A 24,226-nucleotide genomic window follows, 5' to 3' on the forward strand; every position below is an offset into this window, starting at 1 on the left:
TATTGACTAGCACACTTATTATTCTGTTTTGACGACCAAATTTATCATTAAAGGCTCCCGTAATAACCACATTTTGTGACGATTTGATCGTTAATAACACGCATACCAGGAACCTAAAAAATGTTTCAAAATGTCATTTAAAGATCTGTAAATATTTAATACATTAAACTTTGAAATTTAAGCTATTATGTAACATAATTAAGACACCGCCGTGTATGAAGTCTTCTGCAGAATCGTGTATAGAATATTTAAGATAATTCTATGCTTTCTCAGCCACGTCTTAGTCATATATTGTATCTCTTGTTGATAAAAGCTTCCAGTTTGTCGCGGTCTATTCAGGTGTACAATGTTATTATAAAACAGCAATTGATTCAGCAAATTAATTTATTTAGATAGAAATTTATTTTTTATTAAAACATCATTTTCATCATTTCGTGAATCTAAATTTTTGTTTAAAGATTAAGGAGAAATATTTTTGAAATTAGGCGTGTCTGTTTCGTTTCTAAAAACCATTTTTTTTCAGATTTATTTACTCTATGTCTATTGTAGTCATTAGATAACATTTATTGTACAATATGGTTTAACAGCTTTCGTTTCCTTCCTGGTTGTAATGTAATTTTGATTAAACTTATCAGAATAGTTACATACAATTAACTTTTATATCTATATAAGTACTATAAAGTTTACAAAAAATGAAATACTTAGTAACTTATTTATTATATTCTTTTGCCCAAAATAAAGAGTAAAACGTAAATAACATTTTACCAGGGAAACAGAGTCTTGTATATTTGATAATATATTAATTAATAACATTGCACTCGGTTTGAAAATACAAGCAACGAAGTACTTGTTGTTCAGCAAGTCTTGTAGTATTTGAGCAGACCCACGAGCGTTGCTGTCCCGCAAGATAAGAATTTGAGGCTGCTGTTGGAAAGTTGGTTCCCTGCTAGAGGCAAAGCGGTGTAGCGTTTTTCTTCCAAGCGTTGTTTTTACCGTGTGCGTACTCCTTCACCGTTTAGCATGCCGCGACCGCCTCAAGCTTTCTGGAGATTCTAACATAAGCCTCTGTGAACATAAACTTATCATCCCTCTCATCCTGCCTATTCTTATCTACTAACGGAAATATTTTTGAGAGCTTCATCGATTCGGCAAACAATGCAGTGTTAATTCCCTATTCCTAAGCCAAGGACTCACTCAGCATCTCAGGCGCTTCATTTATACCACATTAATGAGACAAGATATAAAGCATATTGCAGTACCTTGGCCGCACGGGACCTTGCTTTATCCTAAATATATTGGAGAACGTTTGATATCTCCCAATTAAGCCGAGTTCACTTATTGTCGGGGTGCTGTAATCGTTGACCGTGAAGAGAGATTACAACTCAGGCATAGCAATTGACACAACAACGAACATAACGATTCCGTTTCTTAAGCTAAGACAAGACGGCTTGTGATATCTATCCTAAAAACTACAGTTACATATTTTTTGAAAGAGGGAAGGTTATGGGTTTGAAATGGCGTGTCACAAAAGACGTATGTCTACTATCGACCATTTATATTGCAAAATAAATACAGACAAAATGGAAAAAGCTGGAAATGTAATTGCAAAACGTTTAGATCAGCAAACAAAGCTACTTATAGTAAAAATGTACTGCAAGTAACGTATTTAATACTTATTAAAAAACTATACCATACTCGCTTTCTCTTTCGACACCATGATGAACCCTTTTTCTAAATCAGAAAAAATGTTTCCATTTTTTTGTAGATTGTCTATTGTGTCTATAATACCTTTATGTTACGTTATACCTCTATAATTATTACAGGTTTTTATGTCTTTTTGTACTAAATGTGCCAATTCTTCCCTGTAAATACATATTTTATCTTTTCTATGGATCAACTTCACCGAGAGCATTTCCATTATTAAATTCCGTTAGTTATTACCATTATTAACTCCGCCATAGTTATCTGTTCATCTGTTTCTGTCTCTTCCATTCTTGTTGTTCATATTAATCGTCTTGTCCATTAATATACAAATATTGTTTAAAATAGCCTCCTTCTGCTAGAATACATGCTTCACAACGACGAATTAAAGAGTTCTTTAGCCAAATTAAAATGTCTGGTTGATTTCTTATTTCAGTAGCAGCCATTTGTATTCTGTTTAATAACTGTTCTTGTGTGTTAATTTCCACTTGATCCACAATTTGTTTCATTTGACCCCATAAGTAGAAATCCAATGGATTAAGGCCGGGGGATCTAGGTGGTCAAGCAAATAGACCATTATTACGAATCGACTTGTTTGGAAAATATTGGTTTAACCACTCGACAACTACTCTTCCACGATGAGGTGGGGCACCATCGTGATGGTACCACATATTTTGAATTACATTAAAAAAAATCTGTAATTTACAGCGTTCAAACGTCCATCAAGTACATGCAAACCTAGTAAATTGTTGTTAAATATTCCACCCTAAACGTTGATTCTGAAACGTTGTTGAAATTTCCTTGATCTAATCGCATGCGGATTTTGTAATGCCCAGATATGTTCATTATAGTAATTATTTATACCATCTCGTCTAAAACATGATTCATCTGTCCAGAGAACATTTGAAATTAAGTCATTATTTTGGGCATGTTGCTGCAATAACCATTCACAAAATGCTAACCGTTGCTGATTATCTCCTGACTGTAGAGCATTAATTACAGCTTCTTCGTCCTTTACATTAACCGCATGCGGTCGAATAACTTTTACTGAAGCAGGATTACTTGTTTCTCAAAGTTTTCTGAAGGAATCGCTAAAAACTGAATAATATGGCAAATGACGCTGTGGATATCTTTCTTGATATTCTCGTACTGATTGTCGAGCATTTCCATTGCAAAAACCATACACGAAAATTGTATCAGCATACTCTTCAGTAGTATAAGCGTACATTTTTAATTTCTTCTTGTATGTAATAATTAAACCTTACAGCAAACTGACATATTACAATGACAACTTTGTTTTGGTTGAATGTTTGAGTTTACTGACTATTAATAAATTCGCTGCAGAACATTTTAAAGTGTTATAATTTCGTAAATAATTGAAATAGGACATAATTTTTTTTTGGTAATTGGACTAGCTATCATATGTCAAAGTTTGATGGTAAGCTAATAAATCACCCTATAGCAGTTCAATGAAGAGTTCCTTCCATTATTTCCTGGTTATATCTTCATATTAGTCCGCTCTTATCTTCCACCGCTTTACTCTCGAAGGTATTTGATTTTATGCAAGATTTTAATATCTTGAAGAACAACTATTAATTTTTGTTGCTGTTTCTTTATTCAGAGCTATTAGGTTGTTGGGAAAGTAATTTCGTTTTTTCCAACAGAGAAGATGCACCGCGTTCTGGAAGGCTAGTTGAAGTTGACGAAGACACAATAAAAGCATTAATTGATGCAAACCGGCTAATAACGATTTCAGAGATCGCTGAGAGATTAAATTAATCGAATTCGACAGTTCATGATCATTTGAAATGCCTAGGTTGAATCTCAAAGCTCCACATATGGATTCCTCACCTTCTTACTGGAAGAAATTTGTGTAGTCGCGTTGTCGTCTGTGATTTGCTTTTCTAACGTCAAGAATTTGATCAATTCTTGAAGGCATCACATCACTGAGGACAAGAAATGGGTTTTCTACAACAATGTTAAACGAAACAGATGAAAAAAGATGAACCGGCTCATGCTATCTGTTTGGTGGGATTTCAAAGGAAGGGGATTTTAGCTTCTATTGGACAACACAACAATCAATTCTGAGGTGGACAAATTGAGTGATTCACTTAAACAGACAAGACCAGAGTTGATCAATAGAAAAGGTGTAGTGTTCCACCAAGATAATGCGAGACCTCACACAAGTTTTTACCAAAAGCTTTTACAGCTTGGTGGGATATACCGTCACATCCACCATATTCTGTAGATTTGCCAGCATCTGATTATTATTTTTATCAGTCTCTAAAAATTTGTTTAGATGATAAATGGTTTTGGACCAGAATAGACAATATATTATAATTCAACAAAAATGTACATACTGTAAGAAAATCGCCTTTCATTGTCATAAAAAAAACGCAATTACTTTCTGAACAACATAATAAATCGTGATATCAATTCCGTGTACACTCTATTTCTTTTATATATGTTGGAGGCAGATGACGAATTCGGCCCGTGGCCGATTTATTTAGACATATCGGCATATGTCTAAAGCTGTTAGGTCACATGACGAAAAAATGATACAATCGGGATCTGACCATATCAGTTTGAACACGTCCCGATATGTACATTTGCACAATGCGCCGATCCGATCGGAACTACACATAACCTCTGTTGGGATGTTTATGGGGGACATCACTTACGTGTAGTGTGTTTATTAGTACGTTTTACTGTTTTTAGCAGTTAAACATATCCCGAAATGTTAATTGTTGCTTTGGTCATATGAGAAACAAATGCAATGTAGGAACTAACATAATATTTATTTTATTACTTATTGCGACATGAAGTACTTGAATGACATTTACTGTTACATTTCAAGTTCTTTAATAAGCATTTGCACTTTTTATTACTGCACTGTTTACGACAGTTCCATCTTACAAACCCCTGGGAAGAATTTGATTCTTTTGCCGCCACCGTTCTCAAACTGAGTTTATTTTCGATGGGTACATCTGAAGATGTCAATGAGTTCGTTTGAGAAGGCTGAAAAGAAAAACCTTATTACCGTTTAAATATATAAAATATTAGTTAAGTACATACCTGGAACTCATTCCTTGCATATAGTTTTTCCAAGACGCCAGTTGATGTACCAAGTTGGTATAAATCATCTTTCTCGGACAATACAACAGCCAAAATGTTACGAGGAGCTAAGCGTCCTCTGTCGACATCAAGAGTCTTAACTAAAACGTTCTGCCCAATTTCAATTTTTGGGAATTTGGAACAACTTTGCTGTAACATTTCTGTTGCTTGCTTTTTTAAACATGCAATACTATGAGATCGATGTTGATTTATTGATTTTAATCGGATTTCGTTGTTCCTAAAATGAAACATATAATAATAATAATAAGCAATGTAAATTCTCTGCGTTTTTTTAGATTACCTCAACAATTCTTCCTCAACATCATCATTTTTGGAATAATTTATGGGAAAGCTTTCTTGTACATCTTTTTCATTTCCTCCATCACTGTTTTGAAATTCTGAATGTGATTTTTTAGATACTACCTGTTCTATGTTTCTACCAACACTGCTTTCTAATCTATAAATGTCGTCCTCATCGTGTAACTTCTCTACAATTTCAAGCGGAAGATTTGAATCTTTTAAGCCATTAACAAGTGGGATGACAAACATAGCCTCGTATGGAGTACGTTGGATGCCTCGGTGAAATGATCTATTCTTTTTTAATTGCACAAATCTTAGACCTTCTGCCCACTTAGTTGTCTCATTTTCCTGCATCCAAGTAATTAAAATGTCTCTTACATCTTGGTTCGCTTTCTCGATGGACCCTTGGCTTTGAGAATGACGTGGTTTACCATGAATTATTTTCGCTTGAAACATATCTGCAAGGCTAGTAATTACTTGATTCACAAATTCTCTGCCATTGTCACTATGAAGCAAGCAAGGTGCCCCGACTATGCCAAAAATATCCATCAAGTTATATGCTACTTCTTCTGCCTTTTTAGTTTTTAGAGGTTTTAAAAACACAAATTTTGTGAGGTGGTCTTGGTAATTCATGATAAACTTATAAGGGCCATCCGGTTCTGTTTGCATATCAATAAGATCAATTTGTCCCCTTTTATTAAATCCTGTAGAAATTATTGGTTTTACTACTAATCCTTTCTGCTTCGATTTTCTCTTTAATTGACACATAGCACATAATTTCAAATACTCTTCAATGACACTTCTGGGAATATTACAATATTTCTTAGCAATTTCTTTTTCCATTCCTAATCTTCTTTTATGGCCAGTATCTTTATGAACTTTTTCTAAAATGCCGTGTACCTCCGTAACATCGCAATAATACCTTATAGAAACCACATCATCATTCTTTCGTTTTGCAATAATTTTCTCTTTATCACCAATTCTTAGAATTTCAAATCTATTCAAACGCCTATAATCTTGACAACTTAGTCTTTCCTTCGTCTCTTTCTTTGACATGCTGTTCTTTACTTGATTTAAAATACTTAAATAATGCTCAACAGTTAGTACGGTGGTAAAATTATTAACGCCACTATTTTCAATTAATTTAAAAAGCTTAGTATCAAAAATTTGTTTTTCAACTAAATATTTTTCACTTTCCATATTTAAAGTCAACCACTTTATATTTAAAACTTTATAACTTCGGTAACTGCTAAAAACAGTAAAACGTACTAATAAACACACGGCACGTAAGTGATGTCCCTCATAAACATCCCAAAAGAGGTTATGTGTTGTTCCGATCGGATCGGCGCATTGTGTAAATGTACATATCGGGACGTGTTCAAACTGATATTGTCAGATCCCGTTTATTTTATTAATGGCCTCATTTAAAAGTTCTTTATTAATTACTTTTTCCTCTAACAGTAACATAAAATATGAGAATCGATATTTTGACAAGGTAAATCCTTTACCACATCCGAAATAACATATACAATAAAATAAATGAAAATTAGAGGTAATTGATCGTTCAAATTGTTAAATTTTCCGAAAGACCTTGTACAACCCCATTAGTTCCTTATCAAAGTCACGCACCACTTGGTGCAATTGGACGAACTTTTACTATATTATATTTTAAGTTTGCAACTAACGTTAAAAAATACAATTTATATCGGCACATTTTTCATTTAATATTTGTTAACCTTCAAGCGCCATATCAAATTTTATGGTCTAGAAACAACGTAAATACAAACGGAAATTGTGAGTATGCGATATAACTATTTCATAATTTCAAAAAAATTGTGTTGAATCTGAGAAACTTCTAACATCACCAACACCCCCTTATTTTAACGTGTATTTTACGTGCAACACTTTGGTTGAATAAATAGCGATCTATACTTGAACTACCATTACTATACATTCATAAATTATTTTTTGTATTAGTAAAAGGAATTAAATTATTTTAGATAGTGTGTTATTTATGTCTCACAGTTCGTTCTAAAATTGTAATATTATTAACACGCAATGATAGCGCATTTCAGATATTATTGCATGACTTTACTAAAAGCTTTTGTAGCGTGCAACTCGGTAACTTAATAGTTAATAATAACTCATTATCACGAAAGTTTTACAAGAAAAATACTTAAATTTTGCGCCCGAATTACGTCAGATGTTACTTAACCTAGCTTAATCAAAATAATAACCATGTGTTCTTTGATAAAAAAGGATTGTAAGGCAATAACAAGATATTTTTAGAAACGTCCGTCGCGATTTGAGGAAAATATATCTGCTTTTTTTACCTGTAATATATACAATATATATAAAATAACGTATAAAATAATGTATACACATTGGCTTTCACCACCATATCGTTACTCATGTCAATACAACCCGATAAAGTTATCTAAAAAAGAGTGGTTTATGTTTGGATTACTTTATTTCTATTAAAACTCATTACATTCAAACTTATTTACCATAACTTCAAACGTAAAAGCAATAAATGCAATTAAAATTTTAGTCCGTAATAATTTTGAAATGTCACGTTTAGCTTTCTTAACTCAAAAGCTTTTAAATCTTCTTAAGATGTATACCTACAAAATGTAAAAAGGACTTTTTTATTTAAGCCAATTTTAATTAAGGCTTTTTAAACTTTTTGAATTCTAATAAAGTATTCATGATTTCATAAGATTTTTATCGAAAATTTTTTTGGTAAAATTACTTTACATTTTATCTTGAATCTTGTACGTGCTGTAACCAAGACGACCAAAAGATACGCGTAAACAGCAGTTGAAAGTAGTTACTTCTTTTCTTAGAATGTAGTTTTAATGGCTTACAAATTGAGAATAGACGCGAAAAATAACGAGTGAATAACACTCTTTATCGTAAAGCAAAAATATACAAAAATTTCTTTTGTGGTTACAGATTTTTAAATTACAATGACTTAGAAGCAGTGGATGAAGAAGCATTTTTTGGATCTCAAATAGCAGAATTGTAAGTATTTCGTATATTATATATTTTTTTTCTTTTTATTGTGAAGTGTTTTGTAGTAATATTTAATGTTATACAACCAAGATCAATACATCCACTTGTAACATCTTAGATTGGCATGAAGTTGTTAACAATAATAGGGCTCTTATATGTTCGTAGAAGTTTGAAGGGGAACGTCGAACTGAGGCACTTGCATCGAAGAGCTTTCGCCGGACTTCAAAGTTTGAGAGTTATGTAAGTACATATCGATAATACGAGAGGAAATATATTGGGGGAATCAAGCACTAGTACTAAATTGAATTGTTTTGTAAATTAATATTACGTATTGATTTATCCTCATGTTATTGCCTTCTTTTCATTAATCATATTACTTAAAAGGAATATAAAAAGAAATAAAATAAAATCTTTTGTAAAATTCTTAACGATGTGAACATACCCAAGTGTAACAAGTTTGCCCTAGTTTTCAGCTAAAAGCAAAAAGCGTGGATAGCGTGGGTGCATTTCCCTAGGAGGGTTCATTAAAAACCATTAAATTTTTGGACGTTTAAATTTTTAATTTAATTATGAAACTACGTAAAATATTTAAGAACAAAATATTTTTGTTGTTGACAATTTTATGGTATGCTAACGTTTTTGATTACAATGACAAAAAGATAATTATAGTTAATAATAATTTACTTAATTGTAATAAAGCTACTTTCTTTATTTTCACCATCTCTGCATCAAGGTCGCAATCCACGTTTTATTTACGTTTTATTATTTTATTTACTCGATACTAGTTTCGGCTTATAAAACCATCATCAGTCGAATCTATGATTAAAAAGGATTACAAATTCGTTTTTTCGTTGAACATTTTTTGTTTTTTATATGAAATACTTACAGTCAAGTTGAAAAACTGCTTTTCTTAGAACGTGAAATCTCATAAAGGTTTTATACTATATTCATTTTCCTTTTAATTTGAATACAGAGGCAAATATTTTTGGACGGTTAATATTGAAAGGTTTGCGGCTAAGTTCCTACCGCCAATACCGATAATAAATTCAAATAGTGAGAGATCAAAAATCAGCACGGATTCTGTGCAGATACAAAAAGTCTGTTGATTCATACATTTTAATTTAAAAAAGGCATTGGCATGAGTTTTGCTAAAGTCGAGTGGTTGAATAAGCTTGCCTGGACAAGACATTAAACATGTTAATTTCAACTACATATGTGTCAAAACAATAGTCTAGAGTTAACAGTAAATAGAAAACAATTTAACCAATTTTCTATTCTCTAAACCAAAGTATGTTAATTATAGAAATTATCGCAAATTGTAGAAACTAGCAAAAATCGATACACATCCTCAAATCGTTTAACTACATTAATACAGGATTTCATTAGAGATTAGGTCTTATTTAATTCTTAACCCTAGAATAATACTTCACGGCGAAGTATCTTTCTAGTTAGTCTGGTGTTATACGTATTTCTGTGTACACCCGTTGTGGCTACTTTTTATGAATTAATAGTTGATATTTCTTGGAAAATGGATTTGCGAAAAAAGTCTTTGATCAACTGAGAGATGAAAATGGAATAGATTCTAGTAATGATGTCGAGAGTGACTGGGAAGAAGTAGATAATTTAGAAGTTGAATATGATTCCAGTGACAGTGTCAGTGATTTTGAAGAACATGAGATTATTAGGTCCACAACAACTTCAAATTTTGAACAGCACCACGCAGCGTAACCATACCAAACTAATAAACCACATGCACCGACGTCAATTCGTTCAATGATAGAACATAATGAATGATGTGGTCCCCGAATTTTCGATCTCAACTGACCAGCGAGATCAGTACGATATCTTCCTCTCTGGTTGTGTAAAATCTTACCACCGTTCTCTTTGTCAATACGTCACGGAGTATTCGAACATTTATTATAATAATTTAATGTTTTATTATTTATAATTTATTATAATAATAATATTTATTGCATACTTAAAACTAAATAGGACACTCTTTTGGTACACCTTTACATTATGGATGTTTCTTCTTAGGCAAACATAGACAATTCTGTTGAAATAGCTGATAATTTCCTGAATGATAGATTCTATCTGACTATAATAGGAACAGTCCAGAGAGTAATATGCCACTCGACATGCCAAATATGGAAGGCAAAGTACCAAAAGATGCATGTAAATCTAAATCAGGTGTAGTAACCACATTTATTTAAATATCATGTGGTGGAAAACCCAGAACGTTCCAATTGTTATGTTGTCTACTGGTGCAATATTACCAGAAAAAGTGAAAAAGCTGTGCGACGTTATGAACTTATGGTCGAGGTAATCCACCAACTTACTATGCAATGAATGAAACAAAGGCTGAAAAATAAATTTAAAAATCCTGAAATAAATAAGTCTGAAAATTGATAACTAACTTGTTGATGCCTTTCCAGTGCTTTTATTGCCCCAGTCGATTAAGACGCTTTACGACCAAGTACTGTTTTGACCCTGTTTGTTGCGAGCAGTGGGGAAAGTTATTACATATTTTTAAAAAAGTTCTAAGAGTTTACGACATGTTAGTGCTAACGTATAAAAAAAGTTAATCTTCTAGGGTTTATTAATTAATAGTCTTAAATTATAGCATATTCGGATTAAAAGGAAACATATTATAAATTATCAATATCTCCGTTTGATTGTTAATAAGTAACGTGGTTAATAGAGCTACACAAATTGAATGTTTTTACATTTTTTTGTGATATCGAGCATAGAGCCACGCATGCCCTGCACTTTATAAGTTAGTATAAAGTTTCGGAGTGTAGTACATATTTCAAAATTAGAAGTTTGAAGAAAATTACAGTTACTGTCAGTGGGCAAATCAATCTTATTATTATGTTGTGCACGACAGTTTGATAGATTCAGTATAATTCTCATCATTCATTGTAATTATGCATTGTTTAGTCAAGGTGGGATGAATCATGCACTAAACATAATGTTACATTGCATTTGTTACAACTCCATCTTGAGCTCATTTGACAAGCGCGACATCGTTACTAGTTTTCGATCTTTTTCTGAAAGTGACCACTTAAATCGGGGAGGTCTTTGCTGTGGACCGCGAGATTTACCAGCAGATCGCATATACCTAATCTCTGAAAATATTACATGCAAAACCAAACAAGTCTAAGAGACCGCCTGCCAACTGGTGTATTTTCCAGGAACCAACGAACCAACACCATTTCTTTCCTTGTATGGAAAGTCGCTTTATGGCGAAGATTTTTTAGCATAGTTAGCAGACTGTGGCTTGTAAAAAAATTATCAAAATAGACAATGTGGTCTATCAAGTAAATTCCACTATCCTGGATCCAAGACCTAGTTTTTTTATCATGGTTCAGTTGCTGTTTTGCGCCGCAGTAGCTATCAAATTTGTAGCAATATCCAGTGGAACTACAAAGCATCCAGGCTTTATATCCAAAACGTACTGGCTTTCCATGGATAAACTGCTTAGAAGAATGGTATCCATAATAAACTTTTAAACCGAAGGATTGCCTTCGCTACTGCTAGAAAAATCCTCCTTTTAGTCTCCTTTCAAGCGTCATGAAGTATTAAATCTACCTGAACTGAGCATAAATCACTAATTACTGAATTTAGAGTTCATTTTAATTTTTCGTTGCACATACGTGTCTTTTCCAGCCATTGTAGCACATTATCCAACCCAATATCCACGAGTTTCTCTATAACCAATCGAAACTAAATATTACCTTTGAGATCGCGTCGGTTCATAACATTCCTGTTACAGTATATTAACGCCTTAAAGCTTCACCGAAAACAGCTCAAAAAACTGGATGAATGCACAGAAACGATGAAAAAAAAGTAGACGTAATTTAGAGTATACAAGACCAGTAAACATGAAAAAGTTCATGAATTAAGATCGCCCGCCTTATGCTTAAAATTATTCACATTTTCTTCTCTCAACAGATTATGCTTCAAAAGCGTTTGTTTATATTGGAAGGCTCGACCCAACAATGGAAGCGGAAGACGGCCTCATGGTGCTTATGTCATACGGTTTTTTTACCCGCGAAAGAAAACCACTCAAGTGAAATAGTTAATTCAAACGAAAATAACTAGAATAACCAACAGCCAAACTATACAAGTAGTTAACTTAAATATACAGGGACTACCAAACAAAGTAAATCAACTACATCATTTATTGAACACTAACCGGGATGCTTACATTATTAACACTGGATCACACAAGAATTAATAAAAGCACTATACATACCAAATTATAACATTGGATCTCATTATTGGATCTCTCGATGTTTAATAAAGAAAAGTGTATTGAGTTGTGCTTACTACAGAGCACCCAAAATAAAATCTATAATTATAATGGTCATAAGTATAAAGGATATAAAGAGAAGTTCATGTATAGATTGTATGATATATTATATTATATAACAGATACACAATTGAATAAAAGAATATTTATTATGGATGATTTCAATGTTTGTATAAATGAAAACACAACTTTAAAGAATGATCTTATTATAACAATGAGCGAATTTGGTTATACTCGTTATTTTGTGAAGTTTCCCGGATTGGGGGTAAGAGATGTGTTGATAATATTTTTACTGACAAATTCTTACGTACAGTTCTTAAGTTGGAAACAGTAAATGTTCACCTCGGAAGCCATCTTGCGCAAATACTGACCTTTAGCTTGGTACCTGGAAAAAGAAAACATAAAACGATTAAACGCCGCAACTTCACGATGAGAAATATTGAAAGATTCAAAGTCCTGCTGACAGATTATGACTGGTCTTACATAGCAAATGCAGATGCACAAAATAGCTATACATATTTCCACGCTAACTACCTACACTGCTATAATTCAGTTTTTCCTGAAATCAATGGGAAACAGAACATTAAAAAAAATGAAAAACCAGTTAGATGCCTTGAACACAATAATAACCGTAACTCATATAAGTAGTTACGTAACTCAATAATAACCTCATACTAAGCGATACGTACAATAATTTGAAAAAAAGTATAGAGTAGAAATAGATGTGGCAAAGAAGGAAGCAAATGGTAGATTTATTCAAAGTTCTAAGAACAAGGTAAGAATGCGGAAAAGGTAAAAAATGAATCGGGCCCTCTAACTTAGACATAAACGTTTTGAATTACTCATTCATAAACTGTAGGCAATTAGACTCTAGCAACAATTCGATTGTCATAAAGAAGAGCTTACTTAATTATCTGATTTTTGAAAACTTATTAACGACTTACCAACACGGTTGTCAACCAGGTAAATCCACAAACACGGCACTGCTTAATGTGCCGCTTAATTACAAGTGATCATAAGAGGTTTTGATGAACAAAAATATACTCAAATCGCCTTTTGTGACCTTACCAAGGCCTTTGATCTTGTAACTCATGACATTATTACTAAGAAATTGAATAAATACGAAATAAGAGATAAGGCCCTTAACCTGCTAGTTTCATATCTGGAACAACAAACTCACTGGAAAGGTGAAATAACGGAGTGGAAGAGAGTCCAAACAGGAGTTCCGCAAGGTTCGGTTCTTGGACCGATTCTTTTTTTGATCTACATAAATGATCTGCGGGATTTTGTAGCGTCGGATTCACTCTGTCTTTATGCGGACGATACTTTCTTCATAAACGTGGAAAAGGATATTGAAAAATTTCAGAAAAAAACCTAATACAGCAATGGTTGAGGCAGAAAAGTGGTTCAACTCGAACAAATTACAATTAAATAAAACTCACCAAATTACTCACGTTTTATACGAAAACCAATGATCACGTTACAAATCAAAAGACCAAACTCCTTGGCGCGGTGTTTACGGAAACCTTGAGTTGGTCAAAGCACATATCTCAGCTTAAGAAGAAAGTAGCTACTTCAATACATTGTTTGAAAGTAATGGTAAAAAACTTACCATCGGCTGAATCACGAAATGTGTATTTCAAAATCAGAGTTGTAGAGGTCATTTCAAAACTCTAAAAATACCGACATTACCATCCTCATATATACTTACGTGCCTAGACTATATACACAAAAACAAGGATTCACTAACCACAATTACAGAGTCTCACCCCTATTGCGCCAGACAAGGAGATGATATCAAACTTCCATGTCACAGAACAACAATATCACAAAAAAAATTCAACTATATATCTATAAAGTTATACAATGAATTATCACCCCATTTCAAAACTTTGAATATGAAGAGTTTTAAGAGACAGGTCAAGAATATGCTCTTAGAAAAGGAATTCTACTCCATAGACGAATACTTTGCGGCAATGAAAATAAACTAATGAATACCTGTTTTCTTTATTGTCATTATTATTACGACTTTTGACGAGAATATTGTACATTTTGATGCATATTCAATAAACTTATTATTTTTATTATTGGTTATGTCTCTTACCCTTACTGCGCCAAAAGCTTGCTTGAAGTCTACAAAACATGAACACAGGTTTGTTGCACACAATTGACTTTTCTATCAGTTGTCTTATAATAAAGATAATATCGACTGTAGCTGTATTTGAAATGAATACATTATAATGTGCTCATAAAATATGTTACATCTTTCTTAATTAATCCTGTTGTTGTTGTAAAACATATTTTTAGTTTGGTACTCTGTTCTGCCCCGATATTTCTTCAGGTGATTGCGTTCGATAAGTTCGCTTCTTTACTATTACTTATATGTATATGAATAGTATATAAAGAGGAATCGTGCAACAATTCGATCTCAACATTTTGTATAACCTTGACAAAATCGGTCCTAAGATCATCACCCTATACCACTGAATTTCTAGACTTTCTCCATAGTAATAGCTAAAGAACGTTAAAGCGTAGGAAAATATTTAATACGGAAGTTAGTGAACATTTAAAAATACTGATTTCTAATCATTCATTCGTGAACGTTTATTACATACGATATTATGCTAAGTATTTTATTCGATACTACGAATAATTTCAACGTCTGCACAATTTAACTCGGCGATATCGTGATTAAAGAGAGAGAGAGTCTCAAGAGTCTTTAATATGCTGATAAATCGAGATTAGACATTCAAAATTAATGACTTTTAAAAAAATTCTTTTAAACTTCTAATGTTATAAACGCTGTACTTAGTTTTAAATTTTTGTAGTGATCCAAAAAAATAAAGCGGCTTAGAGAGATATACGTTTATGCCCAAATCCCGACGTTTTCAAGTTTTGCAATTTAGTAAAATTTATTATACAAAACAAAACTTTATTGGTTTGTTTATTTCAGAGATTTATCAAGCACAGCTATTACATTCCTTCCTGTAGAAGGACTACGAGACATTGAAGTTTTAAAAATGCAGGACACGAAATCTCTTACGGTTTTCCCATCAATATATAATTTTCCAGTAAGTCAATATATTACATTATTTTTTTTGTTTTTATAATTTTCTTCATTGATAAGAAAACAATTCTATATAGAATACCAAAATCCATATTGTACTAAATCTACTTTACGCAGCTATAAAACGATCGTTAAAATCTCTTTTTTATGATACCAAAAGTAAAGTTACGTGTACCTCTAAACATTTTTATTTTTAAACCAGAAATATTAAAGACAACGAAATTATCTTGTTAATTTTGTAAAGTAGTGTTCTTAATAACGAAGCTTCTTTTCCTTTACAAACCTGTTATTTTATTATCTCCTCCGTGTTAAAAGCAGCCAGTACATCGTCTCAACCTTCATCATCAATCATCTCCAACGTTACATTTGATAAAAGCAAGTGAATAATCTAACCCCGAGCTTCGTCGTTCGGTCGGTTTCAGTCCATCATGAAAGCATCCCTCACGTACCCTTATCACTGTTGCGCATTCAAGCACCCAGACACCCACAACCCATCGGAGTTCGAGATCCACCAGCGTTTCCAGGAGATGTGCGAAGGAAAAAACTCTACGACGATGGTTTACTCCGAATTTCTAGACGCAGAATTTGCTGCATTCAAATCGGGAGAATTTTTGGCCACCAGCAACATTACCAGCAACATTTACGACTCCAGTTCTAGATATGATAGAGGTGATAATGATGAATACTTTCACAATCCGATTTTGACCACCAATGGAAATTCTACCGTAACATTTGCCGATTGTGGAAATTTACACAAAAGTTATCATGAGGTATGTAAAAGACATGAACTATCGAGTTTCTGATCACAATATAAATATTTTTTTTTATGGATATATACCCACCCATATTATGTAAATTGTTTCAAATCAGCAACATCAACAATATTATTACTTTTAAATTCAAATTAAAATATATCCGAATTAAAGTTCATTCGTTTTCCTCTTTGATAAATATATATTTAATTATTTTTTTATTTAATCTTGATTTCTTTGATTTATTCTTGTAACAATTTTATTGCAGGTGAAATGTGATCCGGTTCCAGACGCTTTTAGTCCTTGCGAAGACTTAATGGGGAATTGGGTTCTCCGCATTTCAGTTTGGTTTATATCACTTTCGGCAGTTATCGGAAATCTCTTCGTGGTCGTCGTAATTGCTACATCGCATTTTCGTCTGACCGTTTCTAAATTCCTTATGTGTAATTTGGCAATTGCCGATCTTTGCATCGGAATCCATCTATTCTTGATTGCGATTGAAGATGCTTGCTCAATTAAAGTTTATTTCAATTACGCTATTAATTGGCAAGAAGGTGAGTTAATTTTAAAATTTATTGTAATAATAAAATAGTTTTAGAAAGAACTCTTAGACAGTGAATTAGTGGCCTATAAAAGTTAAATAGTTTAATTATGTCAAGTTACGACAACGATTAACAGTAAAAATAACTTCGTGTATTTTTGTACACTGTCAAAATAGATTAACGATTAGTATTTTATTAAAATAGATTGTAGTAAATGGTGGATTTGAGCTTTTGGATTAAATTTTATTGTGAAATTTGTATATGCTCCATCCTATAATCCGTTGGTAAACACCCACTGTCAGGCTTAAAATAAATAAAGTTAATACAGAGCACAAAATTTTCATAAAATTAATGCTTCATTTATGCCATCCATGGCTGAACATGAACAGGAGCGAACCAAAGTGACTAACCTAAGGAGTGCCTTAGTGTAGTTACGAGGTGGCTAAGGTGAAGTTACACACTTATTAACTTTTAGAGTTTCATATCTATCCGAAACATAAGATGCCTGGTGTTATGCTACGACAGCAGAAGAATGCCAGGATAATGTTTTCAAGTTTGGAAAAGAGTACCTCATGTTGATTCTCAAAGGCTTGTTTCCGACATCCGGTTGAGAGACCAGAAGCATATTTGGTCTTTATACCGCATATCGTAAACTAAAGATATCATTTTTGTTTTGTTTACCTTCATCGCGTTTGAGGTTTTACTAGGATTGTACTTTATCGTTTAAGTACATCACTAGAAGCTTGCGAAATATTCTGTGTTCATCATATGTGAAATCCATCTGGAACGTCCTTTCTAAGATCTGCAGATTCCTTAGCAAAACGAGACGACATTTAGATTTGTAGTCACAGGACTACAACTAATGACATAATATCAGCTCTCTCAGACTTTTGACATGAAACAGTAAACAAACTTAATATAGGTATAGCATAGAATCACGAAGGTGCCTTTACCTATATTTTACGCTGATCTAAAATCTATAGCAAACAACTATATAACATCGAAGAACTTGGAAATAACAACATCAAATGCGAATCATCACCTAAGCTTGAAGAAATGCTTACCAAACTTATGGAACAAATAGGGACACATCATCAGTAAACTATCTTAATGGCAATACAACTCAAATATAAGATAGCTATCTGGAACGCTAATGCCTTTCAGCAACGCTCTAGAAAACTCAAAATATGTCTTAATGAATAAAATATTGACATTATGATGATCTATAACTCATTTTACAAATAAAAACCACTTAAGAATTCCAAAGAATTGCTGGATAATTTCTTTGTAATTCTGTGCTCGTGTATTTCTAATAAAGTCTTTAATTCTTTTGGTTTTCTGACATTGCTATGATGTCTTTAACAAGATGCCGAATCTGTGGACCATCAAAAATTGTGACCTTTGTCTTTTCTAGTGACAAAGTTAGGAAATGCCTTCTACGAATTCTTCTGTACCACATGCACAAAAAGCAGGGATACTTGGCATTTGTATTTCTTGGCGTTGCTGGCAAAGAAAGAAGCAAACCATTTTAAGGTTAATAGAAGCGATTGGTGATCAATGATTTTCTTTATGCCTTCATATTCTTCACTCAAACAATCTGAATAGCCTATTGGGAGTGATTGGGAATTTTCTTTACATCTTCTTCTTTACATTATGGGCTAAAATTACCAACTCTTACATTAAACCATGTATATTATGGCAATACAATCCATCATCACTTCGAACGGATTACAGAAACACACTTACTCTTCGTGCCGTCTTGATACTAAAAGCTCTGAAGCTTTTTTGGATAGTACCAAATCCCAAATCATGTAACTCATACTGCTTAAACCAGTACGAGGATAATTAATTGAAAACGATCATTGGAAATTCAGCAGAACAGATTACAACTGATGGTAAAGTGGGAAACTTTATTTTGTATACATTTTTCTTGTTATGTCCTGACGGTCACACTATGCAAAACTAAAATCACTTAAATGATATCTGCACTCTCGTTAAATCATAGTTTTGCCTTTGTCTACATCCCCAAACTCTCAACACAATGTTTACATACTTTGTGAGGGACCCATGATTCACCTTGATTACAAATTTTTACTTTAAAATAGGCTCGCCTGACAATTGTACTGATATTTGTCCTGTGACTTGAAACAGCAAAACTGTCACATAATAAAACGAACTTTAATCACTTACAATATAAACTAACGAAGGTAGACTGAGGCAAACTTTCAGTTAAAGTACATATAAATAAAAACTAATCACTGTTAACAGTGTATATAAAAAAGAACTCAGACTCAGACAAGCACAAACTTGTTGCTGTTCTTCCATGCGTCATTCACCTGACCCCACACGGAGAAGATGTCTGTCAGTCAATAAGAAAACAATAGCGCTTCCTGTGCCCCATCCTCGATTTCTCGGAGAATGATCACATTCTCGTAAGATGTAGAGAAACAACTTGATGTGGTAGAAGAAAACCAAGTACAGTTTTGAAACCAGTATCCTAATTAATTATAAAACAGCTCAAATAACAAACTCAATAGAAATTGTGATACAAATTGTTCCCTACTGTAATAGTTAATTTAAAAGAGATCACTTACTGGAGTGAGATTCTACATGACTATGATGGTTCCGTTGCAACGCTTCCTATCTCAACATTGTTGTTTGTCGCCGCCTTCTGAAGTGTTAATTAGTAGTCCATGATTACTCCAAAATTGCTCTTTTCCCTAATTAAAGCTTAAGCAGATTGTCTGCTATCCGTAATTATCGTAAAACTTATATCTGAAATGGGAGATAACGAAGTCAGTATGTTAGTCCATCTATTTGAATCATTAGTCGAAATTTAATGGTATTATAATCATCTACTACTGTGGGACCAAAGTGGGACAGTTGTTTTTTGGAAATAATGATTTTTAGTGAATATAGTCTGTTACATAGAAGACTGTTCACTACTGCTTCCTTCCAGAGTATTTCAGATTTCCTAACAACCTCTCCATTGAAGAATCCTACTTCACGAAATCCCAACATGGTAACTTAACGCCACCTCTTGAATGTGTGGTTTTAGAGATAGTAGATTTAATATATTTTGCATATTCCATATGGTGGCAGTATCACCTGTGTACACGTAAGTGTATGTATGTTATTTAATGCGGCAGGGACGATAAACATAGGTCGAATTTCTGCATCTCTTCTTAATTGCTTTCTAGATTATACCGAAGACGATACTGCCTTTCTTGTCTATATCATGTAGGTGTATTTTCAATGATAATTTGCTATCTAGAATAACACCCAGATATTTAACTATTTTTTTGCAAACTCATTAAACCTCCAGCGAGAAACGGCACTCTATGAGAGCCGATTTTTAGTATCCAAAAAATATGTCCGCCTTTTTGGTGTTTACCAACAAACTTTGTGTGACATCAATTTTCCATTATGCTAAGTGTTACCTGCATTCTATCATATAATATGCACACATGTTTACCTCTAAAAAGAATAGTAAAATCGTCAACAGTAACGACAGTGGAAAAATGAAGAAGTTGGCCTCATTGAGGTGTTAAGCAGACTAATCCGTGAATTGTATGAACTGATTGATCTGAAGAACTTCAGATGGATATAAATTTGATTACAAGAATTAGGTATCTAGTTCCGTCTTATTGTGCCATTAGTAATTCCAAGTTCCACTGTAGAGAGGCAGATATAATCACATAGGACCCAGAAGCTTTAAATTATGAAAAGCTGTTGATAGCCTACCTCCATTATCTTCCTCACAAATTTCCTTAGATAACAGCAAGTGTGTTGTTAGTGTCTCGCTAAACAACTATAGAATTTTCCAAACTTGAAATTGTGCACTTATTAGAAAGTATAAACTATCGAGAATTTGATCCAAAACCCCTTTTCACCTGCATAAACTTTGCACATAATCTCTCACCAACTCAGACGCTGCCTGTTTAAGCCACTTTTCGTCATACAACTCAAATGTCAAGATAATACCTATTTAAATTTATTAGTATCAGTTGTTCTATTAGCATTGCGGATTACGCTGCAAACAACTCTCAATAATAACATATTTTTTCTCGGAGTTATAACTGAAAATACGAATTAATTAGAAAGAAACCATCAATGGATTATGCTTTTGTGATATTTTATGTACAATCCTTATTAATATGGAGTGCCATAATGGAGTACGAATTAAGTTTTGATAGTTTATAATAACAGCCTTTTCTCCAAGCTTTTTCATTGATAGATTTCGGGTTAGATTAAAAATTATTATAAAATTTCAATACAGAGATTTTGGGCATTGTATGGTAACAACTAAAAGAAATAGCTAAAAATGCGGAGCTTTTGGAACGAAGTTATCTATTACAATATTAATCTTACCGTTATGCGTGACGCGTTTAGTATTTTTTCAAATTCTTTTTTTTCCGAAGTTAACAGAAGAACGTAGGTACAGAACAATGACGTAGAAAGACAATAGCTAATGTTAATCAACCTAAGAAAACATGTATCTCAAAGATATTTAGATAATGCAATTTTCCTCTTCTGATAACCTTATTGAATTTTATTTTGAAAAATATATCGTGTGTTTAATTAAAAGCTGTTTACATCCACATATTTACTAAATACTTATTATTACATTTCTCCTTTCTCATATGCGATTATTTCTGACATTGCTTCAGTCTCAATGCTTGTGGTTTAATGACGTGAACGCTGTTGTTGTGTCGCTACTATCCATTATTACATATATGTTGCACTTAAATACACCTCGAGATAATATTGTGCTTTATTAATGAGGTAAATTTAATTATAGAAGGTAATATAAATGATAATGTTCGTGCTTGATATCGTAAATTTGAACTTTTAAATGATTTAAGTTTAATGAAATTAGTAAAGGGTATAAATGAAATAGATAAAAGTACACAAAAGGATCGAACAAAATTTCGCGAAACATGCACAGCACTACAAGCAAACGAATGTGAGGAATTATTCATATGGTTGTTTGTGGACCTCTGTAACACCTGAATCTAGTGGGGGCCATAAATATTTTGTGACTTTTATTGACTACTATTCTTACTTTACGATCGTTTATATTCTGAAAAATTGTAGGGATGTATTACAAAAATTTTTAAATAAATTTATGTATGACGAAATCAATGTTTAGACATGGTGATTATGTTTGTAATGAATATAGATAGTTTTATAAGACTCAAGACATAAATTCGACTAGAAATAATAAATTCTACGATACACCGAACTAAAGAAATGTAGGGAACGAATAAACAAAATGTTTGTTCAGCGAATTAAAGTTATAATTTATGAGTTTGTTGAGTACCAGATAAAAAAATTTATAGATAAACTTATAGGATTATTCCGACACCATTAGCTAATCGTATACGCGAAATCACGCCCAACAAAAAAAAATAAAGAAACCTAAAGAGGCTAATGAAAGAGAATTGAAAGAGAAGTGAAAAAAAGTGCAATTCTATTCGTGGTGAAAGGTTATGGTCAAAACAAACTCGTTTAGTTATAAAGAGATATGTTGGGAGATATAATGGGTGGATTGAAATAGACAGGCTTCACACTAGCAATAAGGTAATAAAACTCTCTAAAGATCTTAATGCCAACTCGGTGGCAATGATACTATGCTAGGAATAAAACATAAACACAACTAAACAATATTCAATGAAAATGGAGAGCTACTAATAAACTTCCTTCCCTAAATTGAACTTAAAATTGAAAACATACTTCTCACATAAAAACCAACACAAATATATCTTCAACAACAGTAAAGGCCAGATGCTATTCAGATAATTTTAGTGAAGAATATGAAGACATAAAGAGAATCATTGATTTGTTGCAATACCACATGCACCTCTTCACCTTAAAATAGTTTGCTTCCTTCGTCGCCAGCAATACCAAGTATCCTGCTGTTTGTGTATGTGGTACAGCAATGTTCATGGAAAGCATTGAGTCTCATGGTGCAATTCATTAAAGTTTGGCCAATCGGAGGTGATTATTTCAAGTATTTTATTTCGGCGTTTCCTAACCTTGTCACTTGAACAAACGCCACTCTTCGCAAAATTCGGTTTTAGTGTTTTTGATTACGTTGATCTTCTTACCGATGGCTTCATCTGCTACCTTGTGGATACATTTTTGAAGCTCTGCCAGGTTGCCACCATGCTCTTTCAATTCTTGAAAAAGCAAAGCTACTTATCCTACAAAAGTACACCCATACCTGAAACCTTAGCTGAATATACTGGTGTAAGAAACGAAATAAACCTCTGAATAAAAGCTACAATGAGAGAATGTTGGAGTAAATTTACTAGCGATATGGACTATGACCTATATGGAGCTCAAAGAAAGGTTTGGAAAATGCTCCGTAATCGAAAGAAGCCACTCAACCAGTAGATATGTATAGACTAATGTGGTGTTAAGGGAGGATTGGGAAAATTAGTTTAAACAACTATGTTTTACCGAAGGGACAACACACGTTAGTGAATACAACCACAAAAATTATTATTCAAATTGAAGAAATTTAAAGAATCAAAGAAAAATGTTGAAAACTGAAATCTCCCGAAACGGACAACATACATATAATGAATTGTTCAAATATACAGGAACAAAACTAACAGAAAAGCTCACCCAGCTATTTAACACAGTACTGTTTCTGTATTAATAAGGACTATATTATTATTTTAATCCCCATATTCAAAATAAGCGAAAAAACTTACAGAATAACTTCTCTAAACATATCAATGAAGTTGTTTATAAGTTTAATAAAAACCAAGCTGAAAAATCTTATTACAAATGCCGAAGAACAACAAAGCTTTAGAAAAGGTCACTCAATAACGGACGCTGCACACGGTATGAGATAAACAACTAAAAAACAACTAAAAAAAAGTCCATTGAGTTTAACGCACCTGCATATGTTGCAGGTTTGCATTTGATAGCCTACGTTTTGCAAGACGTATTGAACCTGTTGATACAAAGAAGTTCATTAGCTGACATCATAAATATAACACAAATTAAATACAAACAACACTGCTATAGTAAGGGCCGGAAAAAAACTAACTGACATCTCACACCGGGTGACATCTGACAAAACAATCAAAGAAAATAATGATCAGTTTAAACTTAAAATATAAAATTTGCCAAACGAAAATCTGCGTAATATAGTACGCCGACGACGCTCCGATAACCGCTAACTCAGAGGATGAGCTGCAAAGACAACTATTTGATACTACATGATAGCTGTCTGCTTCAAAAACAAACTGTATGGCGGTAGCAAGTAAGCCAACAAAATGCTTGTGGTAGTTAATAATACCTACCCCCATCCAACAAGTCATGAAATTTTTCCACTTGAGTGTGCACAAGCTTGAGATGTCTCAGGCACTTACCATCCCGCAAACCAAGTTCAGAAATCAGATCA

The 24,226-nt window shown here is 33.0% G+C and overlaps 2 protein-coding genes across 2 annotated transcripts in view; one reads left to right on the plus strand and one right to left on the minus strand.

Moving 5' to 3' along the window:
- Positions 1–24,226, plus strand: part of LOC111429293 (lutropin-choriogonadotropic hormone receptor-like) — a 95,914-nt gene that overhangs the window by 69,275 nt on the left and 2,413 nt on the right. Inside the window, exons 8-12 of the mRNA XM_023065163.2 lie at positions 8,071–8,139; positions 8,296–8,370; positions 15,399–15,516; positions 15,935–16,282; positions 16,533–16,818. Coding sequence (XP_022920931.2) covers positions 8,071–8,139; positions 8,296–8,370; positions 15,399–15,516; positions 15,935–16,282; positions 16,533–16,818 — 896 coding nt within the window. The remainder of the gene's footprint in view (positions 1–8,070; positions 8,140–8,295; positions 8,371–15,398; positions 15,517–15,934; positions 16,283–16,532; positions 16,819–24,226) is intronic.
- LOC111427618 (KRAB-A domain-containing protein 2-like) lies at positions 48–6,315 on the minus strand. Its single transcript, XM_071198293.1, has 4 exons — positions 5,117–6,315; positions 4,777–5,053; positions 4,618–4,719; positions 48–113 (listed from the first exon to the last, which is right to left on the minus strand). Exons 1-4 carry the CDS (start codon positions 6,313–6,315, stop codon positions 48–50), a joined length of 1,644 nt encoding a protein of 547 aa, XP_071054394.1.

Source organism: Onthophagus taurus, chromosome 7 (genome assembly GCF_036711975.1).
Source record: "Onthophagus taurus isolate NC chromosome 7, IU_Otau_3.0, whole genome shotgun sequence".
Lineage (NCBI taxonomy): Eukaryota > Metazoa > Arthropoda > Insecta > Coleoptera > Scarabaeidae > Onthophagus > Onthophagus taurus.

What these genes read in the sequence shown, in the direction of transcription:
- LOC111427618 (XM_071198293.1), bottom strand. Translation starts at nt 6,315, where the DNA reads ATGGAAAGTGAAAAATATTTAGTTGAAAAACAAATTTTTGATACTAAG. An exon ending in GTTGAGGAAGAATTGTTGAG is followed by an intron (nt 5,054 to 5,116) that starts GTAATCTAAAAA and finishes GTTTCATTTTAG; the next exon opens with GAACAACGAAATCCGATTAA. An exon ending in ATGCAAGGAATGAGTTCCAG is followed by an intron (nt 4,720 to 4,776) that starts GTATGTACTTAA and finishes TTTTCTTTTCAG; the next exon opens with CCTTCTCAAACGAACTCATT.